The sequence below is a fragment of the Apus apus genome, chromosome 2, assembly GCF_020740795.1.
Source record: "Apus apus isolate bApuApu2 chromosome 2, bApuApu2.pri.cur, whole genome shotgun sequence".
Lineage (NCBI taxonomy): Eukaryota > Metazoa > Chordata > Aves > Apodiformes > Apodidae > Apus > Apus apus.
The window spans coordinates 25,258,159-25,281,895 of record NC_067283.1 but is presented as its reverse complement, the minus strand read 5'-3'; the positions used below and the strand labels follow the sequence as shown (position 1 = coordinate 25,281,895).

Genomic DNA, 23,737 nt, shown 5'->3' with positions numbered 1-23,737 from the left:
GCAGTTTGATGTGTAGTATAGATATATGATGAACAGATATTAGTCCTGTTTTAATTTTTAAAAAAGGGTTTCATCAACTTACAGGCTCACCACGGTTTCCAGGCTTTCCAGAAGGACCGACTTGGCCATGAGGACCAGGAGCACCCAGAGCACCACTGGGACCAGGGTTACCAGGAGCACCACGCTCACCCTGGGAACAACGGAATGCAAAAAGACAGTGTGTTGCTACTGACTTACACATATTGGAATATTTCTTCCATTATTATGAAATAATAGAAAACAAGAAGTTACCTTGAAACCAGGAGCACCATCGCGGCCTGGAGGACCATCGTTTCCGGGATTACCCTGTGAAAATACCATGAAAAAGCATTAAATTCCATCAGCCTTCATCTCACATGGAACAGTGTCAGTCTAATTGCCCCCAGTGACCATAAGAAGACATTGAGATGGAACCGCATAAATCCTGAAGATAACAAACTCTTCCTTATAAATGCCACTTTCAAATCCCTTAAATATATTAATGTTCCGAGAGTAGTAAGAAAGTCTTTTCAAATTTTTTTTGTTTTACAAATTAAGTATAGAAGAAAATTACTGGGCTTTGCACATTTCTCTAAATGAAAAGGTCAGCAGTGGTCTTCATCTAGCTTGGACTCTTGTAAAACTGGGACCTACTTTTTAGAAGAAAAATGCCAGTAGTGAAAAAAGTCATAGCTAAATTGCTTTGCTGTGGTACTTCACAAGCTTAAATGTCTTTCTTTGCGAATATCAATTTCACTTCAACTGTTTCACTGTGTACATTATGAAATAAAATTACTGTTCTCTGATCTCTCTGAGATACCAGCAATTTTCATTTACTAAATGACTTGCAGGAGTCTTGTATTAGCAATGTTTCACATTAGCAAATAAACTTCCCTGATAAGGCCCAGAGAAAGCTCTATATTGTTATCCTTACAGGAAACAAGATAACATGTTAACACTTTAACTGTTCTTATGGTGTAAGTAAAGTACAGCCACCGTATGGACAACCTTCTTCAAGGTGAACTACTAACAAGGATGGTGAAATTGGACAGATAAGTTTACTTCCTGTTCTATGAAGAACTGGGAACAGGGTCCTGTCCTCCATAAGGCAGGGCATTAGAGGGAGCAATTTGTTCCACTCCAGTATTCCTACATTCCCCTTTCTGCACAAGACTCAGGTCCTCTATTGTGTCTTAACCTGCTCTGATCTCTGCAGTTCAGCAGTACCTGCCACAGACCAGCGTTTGTTCCATCATACTCTATGCCTTATGGTGAGGGAATGCATATTGGGAAACATTACCTAACTCAGCCAAAATGTTAGAGTGTATTTGTTTTGTTAGGACTCCAAAAGAGATTTGAGTGTTGCTCAAGTTCAATAACTCTATTCCAACATCTTGTGTATGGGCTTCATACGTCTTCTGAGTAGGCACTAAGTTAAAAAACACTTTGTCTTTAATCCTACGAATCACTGTATCCCTCAAGTAAAAGTAGCTGCAATTTTTATATTTCCCTGAAAGGTATGTGTATTGCATCCAACATCATGCTTAAGAATATTTGCTGATAACAAGCCATCCTGATAGATTCTTCTCTACAGCCAAAAGGTTATCCTCTGGCATGTACTATTTTCCCCAGCTTCAACAAAGCAATCTTTTTCCCACTACATCTTTCTTGGCAATTAATTCTGGTAGTGACTTCAGGATGTATTTTAGACACAAACTGTGCCTTGAAGAATATGTCACCTAGCTGGTGGTGAGAATCCATGTCTATTAGAATCCTGCTGTAATTTTCCCTGAAGACATTGGAAGGTAAAAGTTTGCTAGGAGAACAACCCCCATTTGTATCCAGCTTTCCTGTGTATTTGTCTTCAGCTCAGAATAAAAAAAGAAACAATCCTGAGGAGGAAATAAGATGTAGCTTACATCACGACCAGCTTCACCAGGAGCACCATTTGGACCAGGAGAACCCACAGGACCAGAGGGACCACGGGCACCAGGAGGACCATGAACACCCAGGGGACCAGGTTCACCCTAATACAGGAACAGTGGTAACAAAATGTGACATTATAATACAACACAAACCAGTCTTACAAAGCTTTTGGCCTATATCTAAGAGAAACATTTCTCTGCAATCAATTCTGGAAGCAAAACAGATCCAGGAGACAAGAAACTACCAAATATTATCTTAATTCTAAATTTTCTACCTCTTCTATCAGAAACCTCTGATGCCATTCAAAAACATGCCCACCTGCAGACACAAGTCTTGTTTCTTCTTCCACTGCCCTAAGCCTGTCAGGTCCACAACCTAACATCAGAATCTACATCTTGTTTTCCCTGTTTCCCTGAAGAGCTGCCTCAACTTTTTTCTTTACACCTATCTGTTTAAAGCAGTTTACTAGTCATATACTCACTGATGCTCCAGAGATGCCAGGAAGACCACGTTCTCCCCGAGAGCCAGGCAGACCAAGGATACCAGGGGCACCAAGAATACCCTGAGGACCTGGGGTACCAGGTGGACCCTATGATATAAAAAGAATATTATTTATATTAACAGTTTTGCTCTGCAACAGTACCAACTGCTTTCCAAGGATCTCCATGTGTGCCAGTGCTAGTTCCTGCACAGAAAAGTTGTAACCAAGCTGTAGGACTTTAAACTCCAAAGCTAAAGGTCTGTAAGAATGTAATGCCAGTTATAGTCCCCTCACAACTGTTTTCCAGCAAAAATGCTGTTTCTGAAGAACACTGTACACATGCTTTTATCCCTTCCTGCTCAGTAACAGTGGGTGATGCATGAAAACTGGAGTATTCAGTACAGAGAAGATGACTATGTAAGGGGATTCCACAGCAGAGACTGATCATCTGAGACTGATCCTGAGACAGCCTTAGAAGAACTCTAGGTGGTAACTGAAATCACTAAACAACCCTTAGACCTCTCTTCTGAGCATCTGAATTGTAAAGGTTGTTCAGTGGCTTTTTCAATTCCTTGAAATTTGAGCATTCGTTGCACTAAACTTGGCATTAAGTAATCACCCTGACAGATTACCCCGAATTATTATCCTAACTTAAAGTCAGGCCTACTAGTTCAGTTATGTTTTTCACAACTGAAATAAAATTAGAACATAAAAATTAGGAAAATCTATTGCTTTATACTGAATATTAAAATGCAAATTTTCAATTGTCACTTGCAAAACTTTAACATACATGTCTGACAATGATACTGAAGATTTCATTCTTAGCTGCAACTTCTGCAGATCACAGAATAATTTTCTAGAAATTTTTGAGAAACAAGAGTGGTAATTCAAAAAAGCACATACTTCTGTAAGACAGAAATGTGTCTGCCTTCAAAAACTCCAGTAATTCTGGATATGCAAGCTGCATAATTCTAAGCCATGATAAGTCTTGCGTTCCCCACAAATTAGTTTCTGATGCAGCAATGAATTTAGACTGTTCTAAATGGATATTCACATGTTCCTCCTTTTTCCACCCATGATGCTCCATTTCAGAGCAGGAGACTCACTTTGTCAGACCAAGTACTGATTTCTTCTGCAGTTAAGTTAGCCTTGTTGCTTTCACTTGGGCTACTTGCACAGAAAGATACAACTCATCACAAGAAAAAAAAAAGACTGAAAAAACTGACCCAGAGATCAGGTTCACTTTTTATGGCACTTCTCGCAAATGTTTAAAAACAATTTCTTGAGTTGCAGTGAAGCTTCTACTTAAAAGCTTTGCTACTTTTGTGGATAAAAGAGAAAAGCCCTTCACAAATACCAAAAGTATCTTAGAAGCCATAACATTTACGTGAAAATAAATACTTTAAATGAGATGTGATACTCAGTAACTTACAGCAGCACCAGCCTCTCCAGATGGACCCTTCTCACCAGCAAAGCCAGGTGGGCCAGCAATACCTGGTTCACCAGTACGGCCAACTGGACCAACGTCACCACGTAGACCTCTAGGACCATCTTTGCCAGCTGGGCCAGGAGGACCAGGGGGACCAGTGATGCCCTAGGAATGAGTATGAATATGATATCATTACAATACAGACCCATTAACTGGGGAGAACAGAAATAAGTATAGTTTTATTGTGCTTTACAATAAAGAGGTTATCATCAGTTGCTGTGAAGGAGTAACTTCTTTTGCTTTTGTTAGCAGTGGATAGCTGGAATCAGCAGAATTATTCATCTGAGAGATTTTATTCTTTTTACTCAGTACAAGCAAAAGTGGAAAAAACTGGAAGGAAAATAATGATTTGGCTCTGGAGACATTAATTGCAACTGTAAAATCTGTGACAAAAAAACTCTTCCAATTCAACAGGATTATTTACTTTGGATACTGGGACTTACAATATATTTAAATGTAAGGTATCTAGAGAAAGTGCCTTTTGGTAAAGGTTGGAAACACCTTTGAAAAGAAAACTACACATCAATTTGAAATTAAAATTTTTGGTTGAAAAATAGAGGAGTAGGGGTTCACATTCTGAAACACCATGAGAGGTTGCCCTACCTGAGACAGGGGTTAGAATTCCAGATACTTTAGGAAGTGTGGACAGAAGATAGCCTTAACATTCATTTTCAGATAGGACGTGACCTTCTTATTCCACTCGTAACCAATGGCTATGCAATTATAGCAAACAAAAGCAAAAGAAACACAGATTTTCACAAATGGTTGGGCACCTCAAGATGCAGAGGGATGTTTTACAGACTGTAAAAAGACACAACCTAAACTAAATGCATAACTTTCCCTCTGGGATTTTAAACAGTTAAGACTTTTTTTTTTTTTTTCTCATCCAGTCCTATAAGGATATGAGGTGATTCCAGTGCAGTTAGAATTTTGTTCACATGACAAAAATTAGGATTATTCCCAATGCAACTTCTGAATTACCTCCCATTAGAACTTCATTAGTTACTTACAGCGGGGCCAGGAGGACCAACTCTTCCAGCAGCACCAGGGAAACCAGTCATGCCCTAAAAATAAAAGTGAAAAGGAAGATTTGGTTTAAAGGAAACAATGACTTAATCAAAAGTAACAATGGCAGTGCCAACAGCCTGAGAACTTACAGGAGGACCAGCATCACCACGAGGGCCAGCAGGACCAGCAGCACCAGCAGGACCCTATGCACGAGGATTGACAAAACAGATGAATCAAAGATGGTTAATGTTCCCTATTTAGAACATGGGCTCAGTCTCACTCTCACAAGATTTAAGGGTAATTTTATTTGTTACTTTAACAGGAAGAGGACTGGACCCAGAATCACAATTCCTGTCCTGACACCAGTGTAGTAAAATCTCACAGACATTTTAAATCAGTATTGTAAGGACTGTGCAGTGTTGCCTAAGGCCTTTATGATTCAAGTTAATTTGGCTTGCAAATGTGATGTGCACCTCAGCAAATCTGGAAGTCAAAATGTGAAAGACATGGTAAGGCAAAGAACAGCAAGTCCTCTGTTTGCACTGTATGACTAATAAAGCCATGGAGTGCCAGGGCCTGGTGTTGCTCTATTAGAAGCATACAGTACAAACCCCAGGCCATGTTATCTTGCAATGCTGAACGGTATGTGAAATACCAGAGCATCATTTCAACCAGTTCCCCAGTAATGGGCTGCATGCGTGTGAAGCTGTATATACCTTTGGGTTATAAAGATCTTAGCACATGGAAAGCCTGCATGCAAGTGGGTGCACATAAGCTTCTGGATGACTGGGTCTGAAAGTCAGACAGAAACAGTACATCCTGTCTTTGAAAGGAAGACACCATAATCTTCAGCTTGGAACTTACTCACAATCACCCTCTGAATGGTCCAAGATAGACTGATTTTACTGATCTTCAGAGCAAGTTGAAATTTTTTTTCCCCTTAATTTCAGTTCCAGACTCACCATCTGAACCTACATAAATAGACTGACAAAACTTATACAATGTGTGAAAACCAATACGATCACTTTCCTCACAGCCTACCCTGAAGTTTCATTTCTTTTTTTAATTGTCCTTTCAAAATTTAAGGCCTTTAGGCTAGTTTATTGCTTACATAGCACAGTTAAGAACTATCATTTTACAAAGACACAGTTCACTTACTGGTGGCCCAGAAGCACCAATTGGGCCAATAGCACCTGTTGGTCCAGTTTCACCTTTAGGTCCTTTAGGCCCACGCTCTCCTTTAGCACCAGGCTGACCAGCTGCACCCTATGGACAGAAAAACACACAGAAGAAGGAGTTGGAAAAGCATGCTAATGAAACAGAGGAATGACATGGCATCAATAAAAGGCAAGTGAAAACAATACTCACAGGAGGTCCAGCAAATCCACTAGGACCTACAGGACCAGGCTCACCACGTTCACCCTAAAAAGAGGACAAAGAAGAGAGGACTGGTTGGAATAGGCTTTAAAAGGGCATTTTTCTGAATGTCATGTCTTTGACACAAGAATAGTTGCAGAAGTTGCTACTTACAGGGATACCACGGGCACCAGCAGGACCAGCAGGACCAGCAGGACCTCCTTCACCCTAAAACAGATGGCATAAAACATTATGACACTGTGGGGGAAGGGCTCACTGCAGTCAGAACAAGGGTGATCTCGTAGCGCAGTTGCATGTAGCGGGTCACCTCGTGTCTCCAATAGAGAGGGTGTTACTGGAAGTGCTTCTGTTTTGACCTGCCCTGTATTAATGATTTCTAACAATACTTGGACAGGATAAAGAATAATTCCAAGCTAATGTGTGGTTGTTCACCGTTGTATCAAAACCTCTTCTCACAGTGTAAGGAGAAGACAAAGATTAGTCTCAACTGGGAAGCATTCAAACAAAGCCTAAATCAGAATCTTCTCCCCATATAACCTACTGCCTTGTAGATGTGCATCCCTTCCCTGCCCTTTTAGGGTTTTGCACCACACCTTTTAGGATTACAGCACCAGGTTTGGGGTGCTACAGTGAACTGCACTGAGTAGTTCCACAGTCCTAAAAAAGCTTGCATCCCAAATCTAAAACTTGCAGCACTGGTGCATGCTAGAAAGATGGAATTGGTTTTTATGGAACTCCTCATCTTAAATGTTAATGTTTACACAAAAAAGACACTTTTATTCAAGAGTAGACTTACCCGATCACCAGCACCACCAGCAGGGCCAGGAGCACCGATAGCACCAGGGAGACCCTGTGGGTCAAGAGAGAGGTCAGTTCTAACAAAATGTAGGTAGGAGTGACTACTTTTAATATTTTTTCTTTTTCCTCCTGGAGACGGGTGTGTGACTTTCTTCTAGCTGTTTTCAATCTAAAGGACACATGATTTTATAAACCAAAATCTATTCTGTTATTTTCCTTCCAAAGTATGAATTCTAGGACAGGCAACCAAAATCTCAAATGAATGGTAATTTTGTGTGAGTTTGCAGGGTGCCTTTAGAATTAGCTGTCTGGGCTGAACCCATGAAGTTAAACAGGATAATGTCACACTGAACAACTGTGGTAATTTCTCTCCTGGTGTGCATGGTAAGTTATATTTTTCTCTCTCTCACCCCATATTCAAACCTCCCTCAACATGAGGCAACAAAATAATCTTGTTTGTATAAAAAGTGAGCAGGTATCAGAGGAAACGCAATTTAATGTGAAATGTAAGTCCTGAGCATCCTTTTTAGACACTTAAGTTCTGATGTGTAGCAAGATAAACTCAAGTAGAACCAAAAGATACTTACACGAGCACCATCTCTTCCTGTTGCACCAGTATCACCTCTCAGACCTGGGGCACCCTAGAATACACACAGGGGGAAAAAACCATGGTATTGGTAATGAACACAGTTGTTTCTATGACAAAGAGGCTTGAACTGTTTTCTGAGTATCCATGCATTTGTTGCATATCATACGAGATGCTTATCATGCTAGTTTGTTTGGGGAATGGCCTTTGATTATTATTTAATTTTTATTGCTGAGTATGTACAGACCTGAAAAGTGAGAATTTGCAGACAAGGGGAACTGACCTGCTTTCCAGAATTATGAGCCTGCCTCTTTAGTGGGAAACCTATTTAGTTTCCCTCAGGTATTAAGAATTTTGAATGGAATTAAAAATGTAAAACCAAGTTGATGTATATTTCAAATATGAATATAAAACCCTGCTAAAAATCTCTTTTCTTTCTATCAAGAAATAACCATATGTAAAAAATTCTTTCAGGTATTCATGTTATACTTTCTGTTTGAGGCAGGAAAAGAACTGTTAAAAACAATATTGTCATATGAGTGGTCACATAAAATGCCATAGGTTTTGTATAAGAAAGAGTTATATCCAGGCCATCAGTAAGGTTAAAAAAATCAGACCAGTACTCTGTTACATCTTTTTTTTTTTTTAATACATCCTACTTTTCTGTATTGATCTGAATGTCAGTACCTAGTGTTTTATAAAAAGTTGCAAGCAATTTTCATCTTCATTTCCTTACAACTCCATTTATGCTAAATGACTACAGATTTTTGTAGTCAAAACAAACAAAGCTGTTCTAGAAATCTGTTTAGAATTCAAATAATGGATGGAAGAGAATATAGACTGAGATGTACATGACAGGATAAAAATAAATTGCATTGGTAATTTTATGGATAAAGCAGAGATGGCAACAGGACTTGAAACCAGACTTCACAGCTTTATATAACGGTTTTCACTGGCTAAAACATTTCCTGATTTTACAGGCAACTGATATAATCACAACATTTTTGTAACTGATTTACTTATATCATAGTCACTGCACCTAGAGCAGTCAAGAATTGGATCAGAGGCTCAGTCTTTGTGAACATTCCTACTATAAATCCTGTATTCCAAGGCAGCTTTACTATTTCTTTGATAAAGATAAGCTCATTGCTAACCAATCCTGTGAAACAGTAATTGCCACTTAAACCAATTCCAAAGACTGAGCAAAGACTGTCAGTCTGTTAGACCAACAAAATCTCTTCTTATCGACTACCAGTGAGTAATCACATAAAACAGTTTCACAGTAAATAAAAACAGAATTGGGGTAACCTGTAAGTTTTTAAAATTAATTAAATTCCAGCATCTACCAAACCTGTGCATGCCATAACAAAGCAGGTTAGACCATCCACCTCACCTTTTCACCCTTGCCTCCTGGAACACCAGCAACACCTCTCTCTCCTGGGATTCCACCAGAGCCAGCAGGACCAGGAGCACCAGCAGGACCAACATTGCCAGGCTCACCCTATCAGAAACAGCGTATCGTGTAAGACAGGTAAAATAATTCACACAATGTAGAACAACATTTTGTCATTACTACTTTGCCTATTGTTCTGCTTGCTTGTAAACAGTGTAACAAAGAGCATTTAATCTTAAGCTGTTGTACTTATTTTACTCTTTCAGATAGTGAAGATTCCAGACTCAAATACTGTCTCTGATTCTGTGGGCTCTTGAGTTTTTAGGGTGTCCCATATTCCAAACTAAACTTTTGTGGAAAGACTACCTACCAAAATCTTGAAAACTAAGACACATATTAGCACCAAGCCAATGTTATTTTGGTAGATGACAGTTCATTAGTGTGCTAATGTTTGGGGGAAAATATTGCTTACTAGACACAAGAACTTCCTGTGCATAAGTAGAGGTAGCTATAAATAGAAGTTGGCAGAATTCTGGTCAAAATCTTAGACCCTATCTTAATACAGAATAATAGTATACCCAGCTGACAAGCTGTATTCAAACTGATTCCAAGCTGGAGTTCCCTTCCTGTCATCTATAAGTGCTAAACATGAAAACCTTTAATTTTGGTACAGACTAGCTAGGATGGAGCTTTACCATTTGAAGAAATGACCAAGTGGCTAGGCTGTATAGGTAACTAGCTGCTACCAGCAATCACTTATGCTCTTAGGAAAGAAAGTTTTGGATTGCCCTCATCAGGATTTGATAGAGAGGCAATGGCATCTGGAAAAGACATACCTTGTTGCCATCAGGGCCTGGTGGGCCAGCTGGACCACGGCTTCCAAGGGGACCAGCAGGACCAACAGCACCACTTTCACCAGGAGGACCACGTTCACCCTGCAGGAGACAGTTTTATTTGAGTTTTACTTGAATTGTTCTGTAGCTTAGGTGTTTAAAAGCACTGAATAGCAGCAACGATAATGTGATGCACTTTCAGCTGATCCACTGAGAACCATATTAGAATTGTGCAGGTTTTACCTAAACTGGTCACAAGAATTGGCTCTAGTTTTGCAACAAATACAGCAAAGTGAAGTACTAAAGTCTTGCATCATGGTAACAGCTTCTTGAACATGGGATTTGGCTACTGTGTTCATTCTGTTAAGTCTCTTGCCTTCTATTGCCAAACAGAGATTCTGATACCAATTTAAGGGCAGATAATGGATTCAAGTTAAATTAAAGCCATAGTAATTTGCAAACAATTATTTTTACAGTGGAAAATGCCTGGTGAATACTGGAGAATAAAGGTGACAGCTAAAGCATACTAATGTGACCTGTACATTATAACAGGTGCAAGTATAAATTCTGAAACAAAGGTGATCTGGAGACATGGAAGTAGTCAGAAGCTGGGCTTAAATGCACAATATATCCATCAAAGGTAGAAATACCAGTTTTACTAAAGGCATCTGAAATTATTCCAGTCTGATCAAGCTGGACATCAGTGAATAACCTAATAAGGCATAATGGTGATTTTTAGCTATGTTGGAGAATCTGAAAATTCGAATGAGAAGTATAATGTTCTATGAGAACTATAATGAGAACTATAATGTCTATAATGAGATGTCTATATGTCTAAATGTCTATAATGAGAACTATAATGTTCAGAAAACTGACTCAAAAAGAGGTACCACACTGCTGAAAAGCACCAACGATGCAGAAGGCAAACTTATAGTGTAGTAATATTTCCCAACTAATGTATCTTTTAATATTTTTTGCATATATTTTCTTAATGAGAGAGAGGCAGAAAAGGAAGAAAGATATTTATGAAATATGCAGATATCACAAAGGTGGCAGCTCCTATCAACAGGAAGAAAGGTTGGCATATTATACAGGAAGTGAATAACTTGCTGGCTGGATGTCACAGTAGAAGTGGGACAATGTTCAAGAATGCAAAGTAAAGGGCCGTTTATTTAGGTAACAAAAATGAGTATTTGTGCTGTAAATTGGGGGTTTAACTGATCAAAGTGACAGTAGGGGAAAGGAGACAGACAACAGCCAACAACACGATGAAGACATAAAAAAAGGCAAAAGTGATCAGGCACAAGCTGTGAGGTATTTTTAGGATGTTGTTTGGATAGATCAGCAAAATGGAAGTTTAAAGAGGGCATGGTTACCAATTCAGCCTCAGAGAGCCTAAATAGGGGGAGGAAAAGTACTATTTAAACACATAGACATAACTGACAAGAGTGAATAGGAATATTTGTCATGCAAACACTTAGTCCAGAAGTCAGAAGAAAAGAGGAAACAGTACAAGTAATTTAAATATCAACTCTCTTTATAGGGGGATTTGGAAAGCAGATAATTGAGCATTTTATAAGCTGCTCACTGCTCTGCATAAAAGGGCCCCCACACAAAGTTCTCTACAGAAATTTGCTCACAGTGCAGGAATAAAATGAAGTAGGGGGCAGTATCTTCTAATGACTCCTTCAGTATCTGGATTTAGCCCACCATTTGTTCACAAAGACATTACATGGGAGGTAGGAGCTGGCAAGCAATGGATGGATGGTGTGGCTGAACAGGCCAGGGTAAGAAGGCCTACACACAGGCACTGGAGATGGAAATTTTCAAGTGCACCAAGCCTCAGTGTAACATTATATGGTCAGTCTTTTGTCATCGACACTCTCATTGTAAGAGTCATTAATTAAAAATAAATAATTAGATGAGCTCATCAGAACACCATTATTTGGGTAATATTCATATTGCTTATCTAGAAGTTTACAAACATTGGCATCTATCGGGTTATATAACCATGTATCATGACACATGCAAGGAGCAGAGAGAGTTCTCCTCTGTTCCTGGCAGTCTGTTGCAATATGTTGTATTTTGTAACTTATAGAGCCTTTTGTCTTGTGAAACTTGGAAATGTGCATAGTTACTACTATTATTGAACACATTATTAAGACAGTCTAACTAGATTTCAAATGAGTTACTCACTCTTGGGCCAGCAGGACCAGGGACACCGAATTCACCATGAAGACCCTAGAAGAGAGCAGATGTATTGGTAAAGCTTATTTCTAAAGAAAACTTATTAGCTTAAATTTTGCTTAGTTTCTTAGCAGTAAATAGAAATGTTTCTCAAATTGCAGCAGCATGTTGAAAATGTTCATACTAGATCCAGCCTTTTAGATACACAGAAATAAACCCTTTTCATTTAGCTCTGCAATTCCTCAAAGCACACATGAGAGAGTAATTTCACAACTGAAGAAAGTTTTAGCTATTAAATTCCAAGCTCAGTTTTCAGGTACATGCAATGTAAACTCTTCTACAGGGACACTGAAGGATGTGACTAAAAACTTTAAGGCTGGTTTTGACACACAGAATTACCTGAATTACCACTGAGCTACCTCAGTTGTATGCTGTTGTAAATTCACTGAACTCAACTGAGGTGCAAAAGAATACAATTGTTGTAATGCAGGTAAGACTGAAAGTTGAATATTTCAAAAGAAATCTGAAGTAAAATACTTTCCATGCACTGTCTTGTCATTTTTTCGGGGTGCACATATTTTATTTCTGCTTAAGGCCTGAAAAGCAAAGGATTGGCTTTGCTGTTTTATAGCAAAACTTTGAAACATGAAGTATGTTGCAAATTTCAATGGAGCTTCTTCATTTGTGGCTAGTGTTAACAAAAGGAACTATTGAAATCTGCATACAACACAGTTTGCTTTCTGTTGGCAAACAGATCCAACAGGCTATTGCTTCACCACATGTGCAATTAGAAGACATTATGCTTATGCAATGCCAGCCCCTGCTTGTGGAGTATTTGTCACTCACCCTTTCGCCTGGTTTACCAGCTTCACCAGCTGGACCAGAAGGACCTGGCAGACCCTAAGTGTAAAGAAACAAGAAGACAAATGAAGTTAAGGCAGAAGCACTTCCTGCTTTGTAAATCATAGCTAAGATTAAGTACAGCACATAGCTACTTACCTGGAAGCCAGGAGGGCCAGCAGGACCTTGTTCACCTTTTCCACCTTGGTTGCCCTGGATGGAATGAAAAGCAAATGATTCACTTGGAAGGAGAAATACTGGAAAATGGATTTTAAAATGGGAGGTCCCATCAGTGAAAAGTACATCACCAACTGCATCTCTGTGGAGGCTGTTACTTACAGTGACTCCAGGAGGACCTTGAGCACCGTTGTTTCCCTCTGGACCAGGAGCACCCTAAATGTGTTAAAGTAGAAAGCTGTTATCAAAGTTTTAATTTTTTAATGAATAATATCTCCCTAAAGTGATTCTGTGCCAAAAACAAAGGTCTCTGGCTGCATAATTGGAACTTAACCATTTACTTGTAAAAGCTTCACTGTCAAAGGGTAATGAAGATGCTTACAATTTTAAATTCTGGTGATTGTTTTAGTTATTGCAGTACATTCATCTTTAAGGAAACTTCTTTAGGAATTACAGACTATGGGAACCTTGCTGATGGCATTTTTCCCACAACTGACCAACTATTTCATCCCTTAAATGGAAGAATTATTAAGATTCAACTATCAGTAAGAAGTTAAAAATTTACAGGATAAATTAGAAGCCATACACCATTCTAAAGAATTTGCCTGGGGACTGCTATTTTTTCTTCTTCATAGGAAGCTAATACCTCGTAATTAACTACCCAATTAGTAGCCAAGAAGAGCAGGTTTTCAGTTGTCCCTTAAGTACCAGTCCCCACTGGCAAGAGGCTAGATGAATGCATTCCCACATGCTTTTCTATTTCATCATCTATTCTTGCTTTCACAAGACAATGCTATCTTATTACATGGGGTTTTAAAATCTACTTTTTGCTCTTTGGAGGTTGATAAAGAAAACATATCCACATACCCGTGGGCCAGCAAGACCAACATTGCCTTTTTCACCAGGTTTGCCAGGTTCACCCTGAAGTTGAAAGAAAAAGATACAAAAGTGAACCAAGATTTCATGTTAGATTCAGTTACAGCTGCTAAACAGAAACTAATACTCTCCTTACAAGAAGATTTGTTGCAATATTTCTTTAACCCTAGTAAAAACACCCACAAGCTCCATCTGTCTTCTTGAACCACTTAGAAAGAATAGCTCAAAAATAAATGTCTTTTCAAAACTCTAGTCCTTTATTTTTTGAGATCATGATTCATGACACTCTGCAGAATATCCTATCCAATCAATACACACACAATACATATATATATATATATATACACGTCCATGTGTCTGTGTATACATATCAACACCAGAAATTCAAGAGATTATTATTGTCATCTGTGGCCTCTGTGTGATATGTCAAGATACTTACTGAAATCAGTGGTAGCTCTTCCTCTAACGTGAGCAAGCTTTGGCTTGCGCACCATAAATAAAAATACTCTAAACTGAAACTTAGGCTTGGTGGCCAACATTTACAGAACTTTTACTGAACTGTATACAAAGAAATGATAAAATGGACATGCAAAAATTATAATATAGACATATATTATGCAAATCACACCAGTGCCCAAATATTCCTAAACTAATTAATTTTTAATGTGTTCAATCGTATTTTAGAAAACTGGAAAATAATTTAAAGCAGAACTCCTGAATGTAAGTGGATGACATCCAGGAAGTAGTACAGGAAGACACAGGGAGCTGGGTTTGACTGTTAGAGTTAGGGACCTACAGATTAGTCTGGAAATACCTTCATATTAATAGAAAATTTCTGTACTGTACTTACAGTGGGGCCTTTTGGTCCAGGGAATCCAATGTTGCCAGGCTCACCTCTATTACCAGCTGGACCAATTGGCCCAACCCTACCATCTGCTCCAGGGAAACCCTAGAAAAAGAAATCATACTGTTAAATGGCTGGGGTTATTTAATTAGAGTTCAGTTTTAGCAGAAATGTGTACTGACAGGAAACAAATGCCATTTAACTTTTAAACACTGTTTATACATTGCATACTTGTGCAACATCCATTTTTCTCCTTTGTATACAACTGTAAATTTCTTCCTCCCCTTCCAGGACATAGGCCTGACTTGAGACCCATAGAAATGAATAGAAAGTTTATCACTGATCTTCTGAGTAATATGTTAGTAAAATCTTGCTGGTTTTACACAGAGTTGTATTAGAGCTCAGTGCTGTGATCTCAGATTTTAAAATCTCAGTTTATTTCAGTTTCACATATAATGGAAGAACAGAATGGAAAGCAAGGTACTTACAACAGGACCTTCTTTGCCAGCAGGACCTGGGCTTCCAGGCTGACCTGGGAGACCCTGAGAAAGGAAAGGTTTCATGTTTTTAGAAAAAAAACATCTCACTCAACTAACTTAACCAATTTTATTTTTTTTTTCTACAAGCAGGCATGCACACACACACAGATGCCAAGTTATTAACACACACTGTGGAAACAGCACTGCATGTCCTATCAAGTTTATATATAAAATACAATAGTTTAATTTGTTGGTATGTACGCTCATGCCCGTTGAAAATGAATATAGGTAAGCACCTGTTTCACTCAGATAATCTCATTTAGGCTCTATAGCACAAAACGTGCTTAAATGTTTGCAGATGCCTAACAGTTCACATGCACATTGAAAACTCTTTCACTTCATGGGGGTGGTGTAAAAAGAGGATAAGAGCAAATGACATGGACTTAATCTGGCTGCAGCCAGCACCACTACAAGTAGATGGCTGTTTTCAGTGAAATAATTTGCAAACTAAACTTGAAATAATTGAGATCAGACACCTCACATCATTTTAGAGGGGCTTGCTTTTCTTTTAGTTAGTTAACAATGACACACACACTTCAGCTGTGATCTTAATGATCACATTTGGTCAAGAATCACAAGTGGAACCTCCTCTCAAATGTCAAGGCAGTATCCACTACGAGGGGGCACTGCTCCATGACAAGGCAATCAAAGGCTACTGCATACAAAATAAATTCATTTCGGTAAACATTTTTATGCTTCTTAACCATTTTCTTATGGATGTTTTTCCACTAGAGTGGTGGATGTGCCACTGTTAGCTTGTTAGCACAGAATGAATTCTTGCAGTTGGATTTCTGAATAAATTTGTCACCCAATTTTAAGTAATTTTCTTTTTGCATAGTTCAAATTTATACCACAGAGTTCAAACTTACTCTTGGACCCATAAGACCAGGCTCACCAGGACGGCCACCATCACCACTTGGACCCTTAGCACCAACAGGACCAGTAGCACCACGGTTACCAGCAGGTCCCTACCAAAATAAATAAATAAAATTAGGCAGAGGTAGCAAAAAGCAACACACGTATGTGTGATAAACAAGATGGTTTAGAAATAGTGACCCAGACAAAGGTCTTACCATGACACCAGCTCTGCCATCAGCTCCAGGGAGACCACGAGATCCAGGTACACCCTGCAAGTGAACACAAAACAAATTAAGAAAGGGAAGGAAATAAATCTGTTCCTGTAAGGTGTATGGCACTTGCCAAATTTCAGCCTCCCAAGCAGTTCTGCTGAATTTGAGCTAAGAGCAGCTGTAAGCACACACACCTCAGTGTAAGTGTATACTGTGAAAGAAATCTCTTTCCATTCCTTAAGATTTCTTTAAATTCTACTCTGCTTGTATCAGAGCATTTTCACTGCTCATTGTATCTAATAGTGGCTCTAGCCAGCAGCTAGGATCCCCCAACCTGGCCAACACTGTTTTACCTTTGCTACTGTGCAGAGAGTTACTGGCTTCTCTCTGACTCTCAATACCCCTATCCAAGGTGTAATACTGAAACCTTATTTCTACCAAAAAAATCTGAAGGAAACACCGACATTTTTCCTGTTATTTTCCAGTCAATTTCTGCTCCTGCATGAAGCCACATGCCTCCTGAAATTCACCAAGTTGTCTTCTTACCTAGTGAAAAGGGTACCAGGCACCCTTGAAGACACTGAATTGAAACCTTTTGCCTCACGCTACATGTGAGACAACTACCTGATTTAAGCAGTTAATTCCCATCACAAAGCTTTAAAAGTAATCAAGGATAATTCACATATTACACAATGGATAAATGAAAACAACCTCTAATTACTTCAGGATAAGATAGTAATCAGCACTAACCCAGTGTAAAAGTAGACTTGGTCCCTACTAATCAAAAGGTTCAGAATGGCATACAATCTTCGCTTAGCAACATTAATGTAAATTAAATTACTCAAAATTACTTAATTTGCCTTTATGAGTCTAGCTTTATTTCCACTTTCCTTTTTGCTTCTACTTCTGGAATATGAAAAGAAAACCTACTCTTAGACCAGCAGGGCCTGGGGGACCAGCAGAGCCAGGTTCACCATTGCTGCCTCTCTTGCCTTCTTCACCACTAGGACCAGGAGGGCCAGGGGGTCCAGCAGCACCCTAGTTCAGGCAAACAGAGAAAAAGAAGCAATCAGATGCTGTGTTGCAGACACTATCAGGCTTTACTCATTGAAAAAACCTTCATATGTTGACATACTTACAGGCTCACCCTTGTTACCACTTTCTCCCTTGGCACCAGCAGGACCTGGTTCACCCTAGAGTCCAAAAAAAGATCATAGAATTAAGCATCATTGCAAAATACTCTTCTACCTGGACAACTTTTTCATGAATCAAAACGCTCTTCAAGCATCCAATGCCATGCCTGCCTCTATTTTGATAAATAGCCAGTGAACATAACTGCATTTTTGGCTTAACAGCCATTAAAAGAAACATGTAACAGATGCTTAGAAATGGCAGCAATTGAACTCTGAAATATCCAGGCTGGTTCCTCTACTGAGGATACCCATTAGGGGCCTGATTGTGTCCATCAACATGAACAGAGCTTAGCAGCACCCAAAGGGAGTGCAAAATTAACCTCTTTAGTCTCTGCATCTGAAGAAAGCAGTGAGAAAGAAACAAACTACAATTACAGTAGAGCAAGAAAAAACACCTGCATTAAATACAAATTTATATCCAGAGGAAATCTCTTACAACTTCAGACACTGTGTCCAATGTTTAAATGAAGACATGCAATACACAAGGCCACTTACAACAAGTCCTCTAGCACCGCTAGGACCAGCAGGGCCAGGAGGACCAGGAATACCACGGGGACCGGGCAGACCAGGAGCACCAGCAACACCAGGAAGACCCTGTCCAACAGAGAAAAAAAAGGTATTTGGAGCCCATTATCTTCTCTGTTGTGTTAACTGAATTGTGTATTTTTTAGAGCAAACGAGTGTGACTATGGCTGTACTTACAGCTGCACCTTTAGCCCCTGGAAGTCCATTAGCACCAGGGTTGCCCTATTAAGAAAGATAACAATAACGGTTAATTCAGGGTCTCATGTGCACCTGTGTGACAATAGATACAGTCTGGCAAGTTACTCACGGGAGGGCCAACAGGACCACTAGAACCGGGAAGCCCAATCTCTCCTCTTGGACCAGCAGGGCCAGTAGGACCAACATTACCAGCAGGCCCAATTTCACCCTGTTTGAGAGAAGAACAGAGCCTTCTATCAGTGTACATACAGCGTTACAGCAACAGTGGAGAAATCCTTTATTAGCCTGACATTAAGGAGACAATCTGATATATATATTCTCACTTCAGAGGTCAGGAAATCAAGAAGCTGAGATCTCTTACTGGAGTGTGGAGTGCTTTTAAAGGTGCTGAAGCTGGGAAGCCTAGCTAGGCCCCATCGATGCTGATGGCTAACCCAGGAACAGATGCTCAGCATATCTAAGCAGCTACATCACCACTGAGGACTACACAAGGCTTATAATCAGGATTGTAATTCTAGTCTTATCTGCAACCATGTGCCTCCAATATTGGCCTGAGATGCCTCATGGTGTATGAGATCTAACTGACAAATATTTTGCACCTTAAGATGCCATATGCAGTGATGCAAGCTGCAAATAATGCCTGACTAGCATCCTGTAGCATAGTGTTCACAGTGGAGTAAATGACAGGGAAAAAAGATTATTGGTTTTACTCTCAGAAGCTTGTAGTCACTAAGTCTACTACCAAAAAAAATAATATAATGACAGGTTCTCTTCAGCAATTCTCTAAGTATTCAGAGTTCACCCTGGACACATAGGCAGTCTTCTCATGAAACTACAAGCTGTAACCACTCACGATTTCTGAAAGCCTTTTGCCTTTTGACAAAAATAACCAGAATGGGATCTCAATTTTTTCCCATCTTCCCTGAAATTATTATTAAGATGTCTAATCCTTTGTCCTTCCTTGGACAAAATAAAATTTAAAATAATGACCTACTTAAAAATGCTAAGATCTGATCAATAAACTAAATCACCTCAGTTATAGTCTGCAAGAGGAAATGGTATTGTCCTAAACCTGGCAAGTTTCTCCATTGTGATTTCAAGAACTCAGGTTGGAAGGAGCCCAATAGTTAACTGAAGCTTCTTGGCCTCCCACTACTTCTGTAAAGTGATGTAAACTGCCACTTAGCTTATGTGTCATGTCACCTTTCAAAGGTGTATAGAACTACACTACACAGGCAGTATTGAAAAAACAAAGGCTACATATCTTCCTGAACCTCCCTAACATCAGTCTTCATCTGTGAAAAAAATTCTGTATTTTCTATTAGCATTCATATGTAATTCCTCCAAATACTAAAAAGATTCATGGTAAGAAAGCACTCCCATTTCAGAGAGGGTGTTTTCTTCACTGCCTAGCAACACTAGTTACTATACTTAATCTTCACTATTGAATATATCAGTAGAAGCAGATGTTCATACCTTAGCACCAGGAGCACCAGGGAAGCCTGGTGGACCAGCAGCACCAATAGGGCCCTATGAAATGAAAGGGAAGCAGTTGAGTGAAGGTATTCCACAATGACAGAAGCATCCTGCTTGCTGCGTTAAAAAAAAAAGCACATTTACTTAGACATTTCTGCCCATTACCACCTCAGAACATCAGTTGCCTTCTGCAACTCCAAACTGACAAAAAATGATGAGCAATGTCAATGCTGACAAACACTGGCAGCACAATTAAATAAGCATGAATAAGGCAACAATTGGTAAAACCTTGCCTTGAGGCCAAACACCTGAGTAAGGATAAAGAGGATGGGCAGATGCAAGCATCTATCTGCAAAGCAAGGTGTCTTGCTGTACAGTTCCACAATGAATGAAAGGGGAGCACTGCATCCTGCAACTGCAAGATTTGGGTGGCTGTTTCCAACACACTCACTGTGCAGGGGTAACTTGGTATGTTCTCTTTCACACCAGTGTCCTTCTGGATTACTGGTCACACACACCCTGTGTTGATGATAGCATTTGTCTTTTGCACATGGGAAGAGGGTGGATAACATCTCTGCACCACTTTCCAAGCCAGTTTTTGGCACAACTTATACTGAGGTCAATAAGAATTAAATTGGATCAGGCTTAACAGCAGCTGAGGGCTGGGAGTTGATTCTAACATGTGAACGGATTAGAAATCTTGATTCGTACCCAGACCACACATTTTGAGGCAGTGACCAAACGCAGCCCTGGTGACCTCTCATTAAACTGTTTTTTAAAATGTCAAAGGCAATGGCATGTCAGCTTGAAGAGGACCTTCTACTGATTGTACTGTACCTGGCTATTGCTGTGAGATTTGTAATTACCATGGGACAAGCTTCCTAGTGTACAGTATCATGACACCACAAGAGAAGATACACTAATGGATTCATAGCCTTTGTTATTCTTTAATGCATACTAACTCAAAGGGATATATTTTCTTTAACTATTAATGAACTATCCAACAAATAGCTATTGGGGATTGATACGTACTTTTTTGTGAGCTAACATCTTTCAATTATATTTATTATAAAACTACCTCACAAATCTAAGGGAATAAAACTGGTCATCTGGTATAACAAAGAGGAATTGGCTTCTGACATTCTATAACTGACTGTGGTTGTTATAAACTGGGTATCTGGAATTCTCAGTGGTTTTACATAAGCAAAGAAAAAAAGGCCAAAGACAGCTAAAATGCTTTGGTTCTACTACAAAGTGTAACATCAGATCTTAGCTAAAAAGTCTCTGTTTGGCTACAATTCAAATGCTTAATCACAGATATTTTTCAAATACCCCATACGGGAGAACTTCACATCTATGCTAACATTTGAGTCTGTTAAAGCATGACAGATGTTTGCAGTGACAAGGAGTATTAAAATCAACTTTAGCAAAGTTAACAGAACCAAGCACAGCTTCATCACTGATTCATATTTTGAAGGCAGGAAGGAAAAACTATTCTGTTAAAAGGTGTTAAAAGTTTTCACATGAGAACTGTTCTGTTAGACTGATGGAAATGAGAATTGTACTCATAGAGTGTTTCCCTATGAACTCACCAGTGCAAACAATGTAATAATTGGTTCCTCTGATACAGATGCGTTTAATATAAATCCTAATGATTTATATTAAAACCTCTGAGGATATTCTCTGCAAAGTGTTTATGTTTCATTAATTCTTTTTGTAATAATCTGATAAGCAACTAAGAACTATGTTAAAAATGTTCACACAATTAACTTTTGGGGAGCCGGAGAAATCCTCTATAAGCACAAAGAGGGACGTAAGGCCTAATGGAACCAGATTGTCAAAGATGAAGATGGAAACTTACAGCAGGTCCAGTGGGGCCAGCACTGCCATCACTTCCACGGGCACCCTGAGGAGAGAACATGACAAATACAGTTTGAAAAGAGATTAAAAGATGAGAGAAAGCCACAGTAAGTGGCTGGCCATGATGGCAAACAGACAGATGGGAAGTCACTTACAGCTGGTCCAGGGGCACCTATTCTTCCTCTCTCACCAGGGAGACCACGAGCACCCTGAAAGAAAGATTAAAGTAACTCGTTTATATCAATGAACAGAACAAATACATATAGAATTTTTTTTTTCTTCTGCTAGGTCTTCATATGAAGTGTGTTGCAGCCAGACAATTCTGTTCTACATATTCACATACTATCATGTTACAGTAGTTAGTTAACTGGAGTATTACTGGTGACAAAACTGACCAAAATGCTGGCTGAACATTATCTGTCAGATTATAATTTCCATAGCAACAGTAAATACTTACAGGTTGTCCTGGGGTACCATTTTCACCCGGGGCACCAGGCTCTCCCTATGAAAAAAAACACAACAACGTTTGCAGGCTTGAATTATTTAAAGAATGCTTTGGACAGACAGCACAACACCATCTAGAGAGACATTCAACTATTGAACCTACTGTCCTTGTCTTCTGTAACATTTGGACCACAGTATACAAAAACATAACATCAGGTCCTGAGGGTGCAGACACTGTAACTATCCCTGCATATATTGCAAGATGGCCAACTGGAATCCTCCTGGAAGAGGAGGGCCAGAGCAAGTCAATTCACTTACCCATCTCAGCTTTCTTTACCCTCTTTCTTCATTCTGGTATTTACTCTGTAGCATAGTGCCTGGACAGTCAACTACCAATTCAGAGCACTCAGCAGCTGTTTCTTAGCTAGAGCAGAAGCAGAATGATGCTTTCTTTTGTCTTAGGTTAAGGTGACAAAGTTCCTGTCACATAGCTGAAAATCAGGACCTGTCTCAGGTATTTTTAACTTAAATAAAACTGAGACATGAGCAACAGCCATCAAACATGACTCCTCTCCCTTTCGCACTAACTGATCTCAACCAGCTTGTAGTTGGTGTAGGCTGGTCTATAGTGACAAGGTCTGTCCTAGAGCACTGGTATTGTGAATTTATCTGAATATGCCTAGTCTTAAATGCTGCAAACAGCACAAGTTTTTGCCTTCATGACTGTCTTTAGCACAGTAATATCACTAGTGACCTTGATTTATTATTCTTGTGTTTTCCTCTCAGATTAGCACTCTTACTAGTAACTGTTCTTTCCTTTACTTAACTGCTTTATCTGCTCTTAATCTCCAAAGACTGGACAGACTGAGTGGTTGCTATCTCATTGCCAAACTTTTTCTGGAGATTAAAAGCTTGCAGTGATATTAGAGAACATTACAATTAATAACTCTATAGGCAAGTAGTATTAAGCTCTTAGAAACAGTGTTTCAGCTTTTTGTTATTATGTTACAAGCTCTTGAATACACATCTCCTGTGCACAAGTCAGCAGCATTATAGTTTTCTACAACTCAATACTGCAGCAGTGGCTTTTAAGAACACTGCTATTAGGCACTGAGGTGGAATGGAAGAAGTAGAAACTAAGAAAGGGGGAGTTTGCTAAATGGATTTCTAGACTTTGCTCAAAAACTTTTTTTAAGGATAGTACTCAAATGTGCACTAATATGAGGAAGGTAAAAAGGAAAAAGACTGATGAGCAGATAGCCTTACCTCAGAACAGCACTGCATCTATCCAAAGTTTTAGCAGAAAGATTTACACTAGAGCATGTGTCTCACTCAGCAGAATTTTGCAGAAAAACGTAATCTAGTAATTCTAGTGTGCTTTAAAAAATCCACCGAAACCCCAAGTACAATCCATAGAAAAGCAGAGATAGCAAAGATAGTCTTAAGTGCTGCTGGATAACTATTAGGAGGCAAATTCTGCAGCTCTTAGTCATTTAAAGTACTAACTTGATTGAGGACCCAAGAGCAAGGTTCCAGGAATAATTTCTCATGTTAAGGTGCACACATTTGTCCTGTACAGATCCACTGACTTCTAGATTA

General features: G+C 39.2%; 1 protein-coding gene across 1 annotated transcript in view; it reads right to left on the bottom strand.

Annotated features, from left to right (window-relative positions):
- The window catches only part of COL1A2 (collagen type I alpha 2 chain), a 40,579-nt gene that overhangs the window by 5,717 nt on the left and 11,125 nt on the right, over positions 1-23,737 (bottom strand). Inside the window, exons 13-44 of the mRNA XM_051609682.1 lie at positions 22,152-22,196; positions 21,850-21,903; positions 21,696-21,740; positions 19,835-19,888; positions 18,468-18,566; positions 18,338-18,382; positions 18,131-18,229; positions 17,582-17,635; positions 17,373-17,480; positions 16,446-16,499; positions 16,242-16,340; positions 15,322-15,375; positions 14,840-14,938; positions 13,981-14,034; positions 13,276-13,329; positions 13,096-13,149; positions 12,943-12,996; positions 12,106-12,150; positions 9,913-10,011; positions 9,077-9,184; positions 7,685-7,738; positions 7,096-7,149; positions 6,453-6,506; positions 6,291-6,344; positions 6,081-6,188; positions 5,072-5,125; positions 4,925-4,978; positions 3,858-4,019; positions 2,426-2,533; positions 1,938-2,045; positions 292-345; positions 83-190 (exon numbers count right to left, since the gene is read on the bottom strand). Coding sequence (XP_051465642.1) covers positions 83-190; positions 292-345; positions 1,938-2,045; positions 2,426-2,533; positions 3,858-4,019; positions 4,925-4,978; positions 5,072-5,125; positions 6,081-6,188; positions 6,291-6,344; positions 6,453-6,506; positions 7,096-7,149; positions 7,685-7,738; positions 9,077-9,184; positions 9,913-10,011; positions 12,106-12,150; positions 12,943-12,996; positions 13,096-13,149; positions 13,276-13,329; positions 13,981-14,034; positions 14,840-14,938; positions 15,322-15,375; positions 16,242-16,340; positions 16,446-16,499; positions 17,373-17,480; positions 17,582-17,635; positions 18,131-18,229; positions 18,338-18,382; positions 18,468-18,566; positions 19,835-19,888; positions 21,696-21,740; positions 21,850-21,903; positions 22,152-22,196 — 2,349 coding nt within the window. The remainder of the gene's footprint in view (positions 1-82; positions 191-291; positions 346-1,937; positions 2,046-2,425; positions 2,534-3,857; positions 4,020-4,924; positions 4,979-5,071; positions 5,126-6,080; positions 6,189-6,290; positions 6,345-6,452; positions 6,507-7,095; positions 7,150-7,684; positions 7,739-9,076; positions 9,185-9,912; positions 10,012-12,105; positions 12,151-12,942; positions 12,997-13,095; positions 13,150-13,275; positions 13,330-13,980; positions 14,035-14,839; positions 14,939-15,321; positions 15,376-16,241; positions 16,341-16,445; positions 16,500-17,372; positions 17,481-17,581; positions 17,636-18,130; positions 18,230-18,337; positions 18,383-18,467; positions 18,567-19,834; positions 19,889-21,695; positions 21,741-21,849; positions 21,904-22,151; positions 22,197-23,737) is intronic.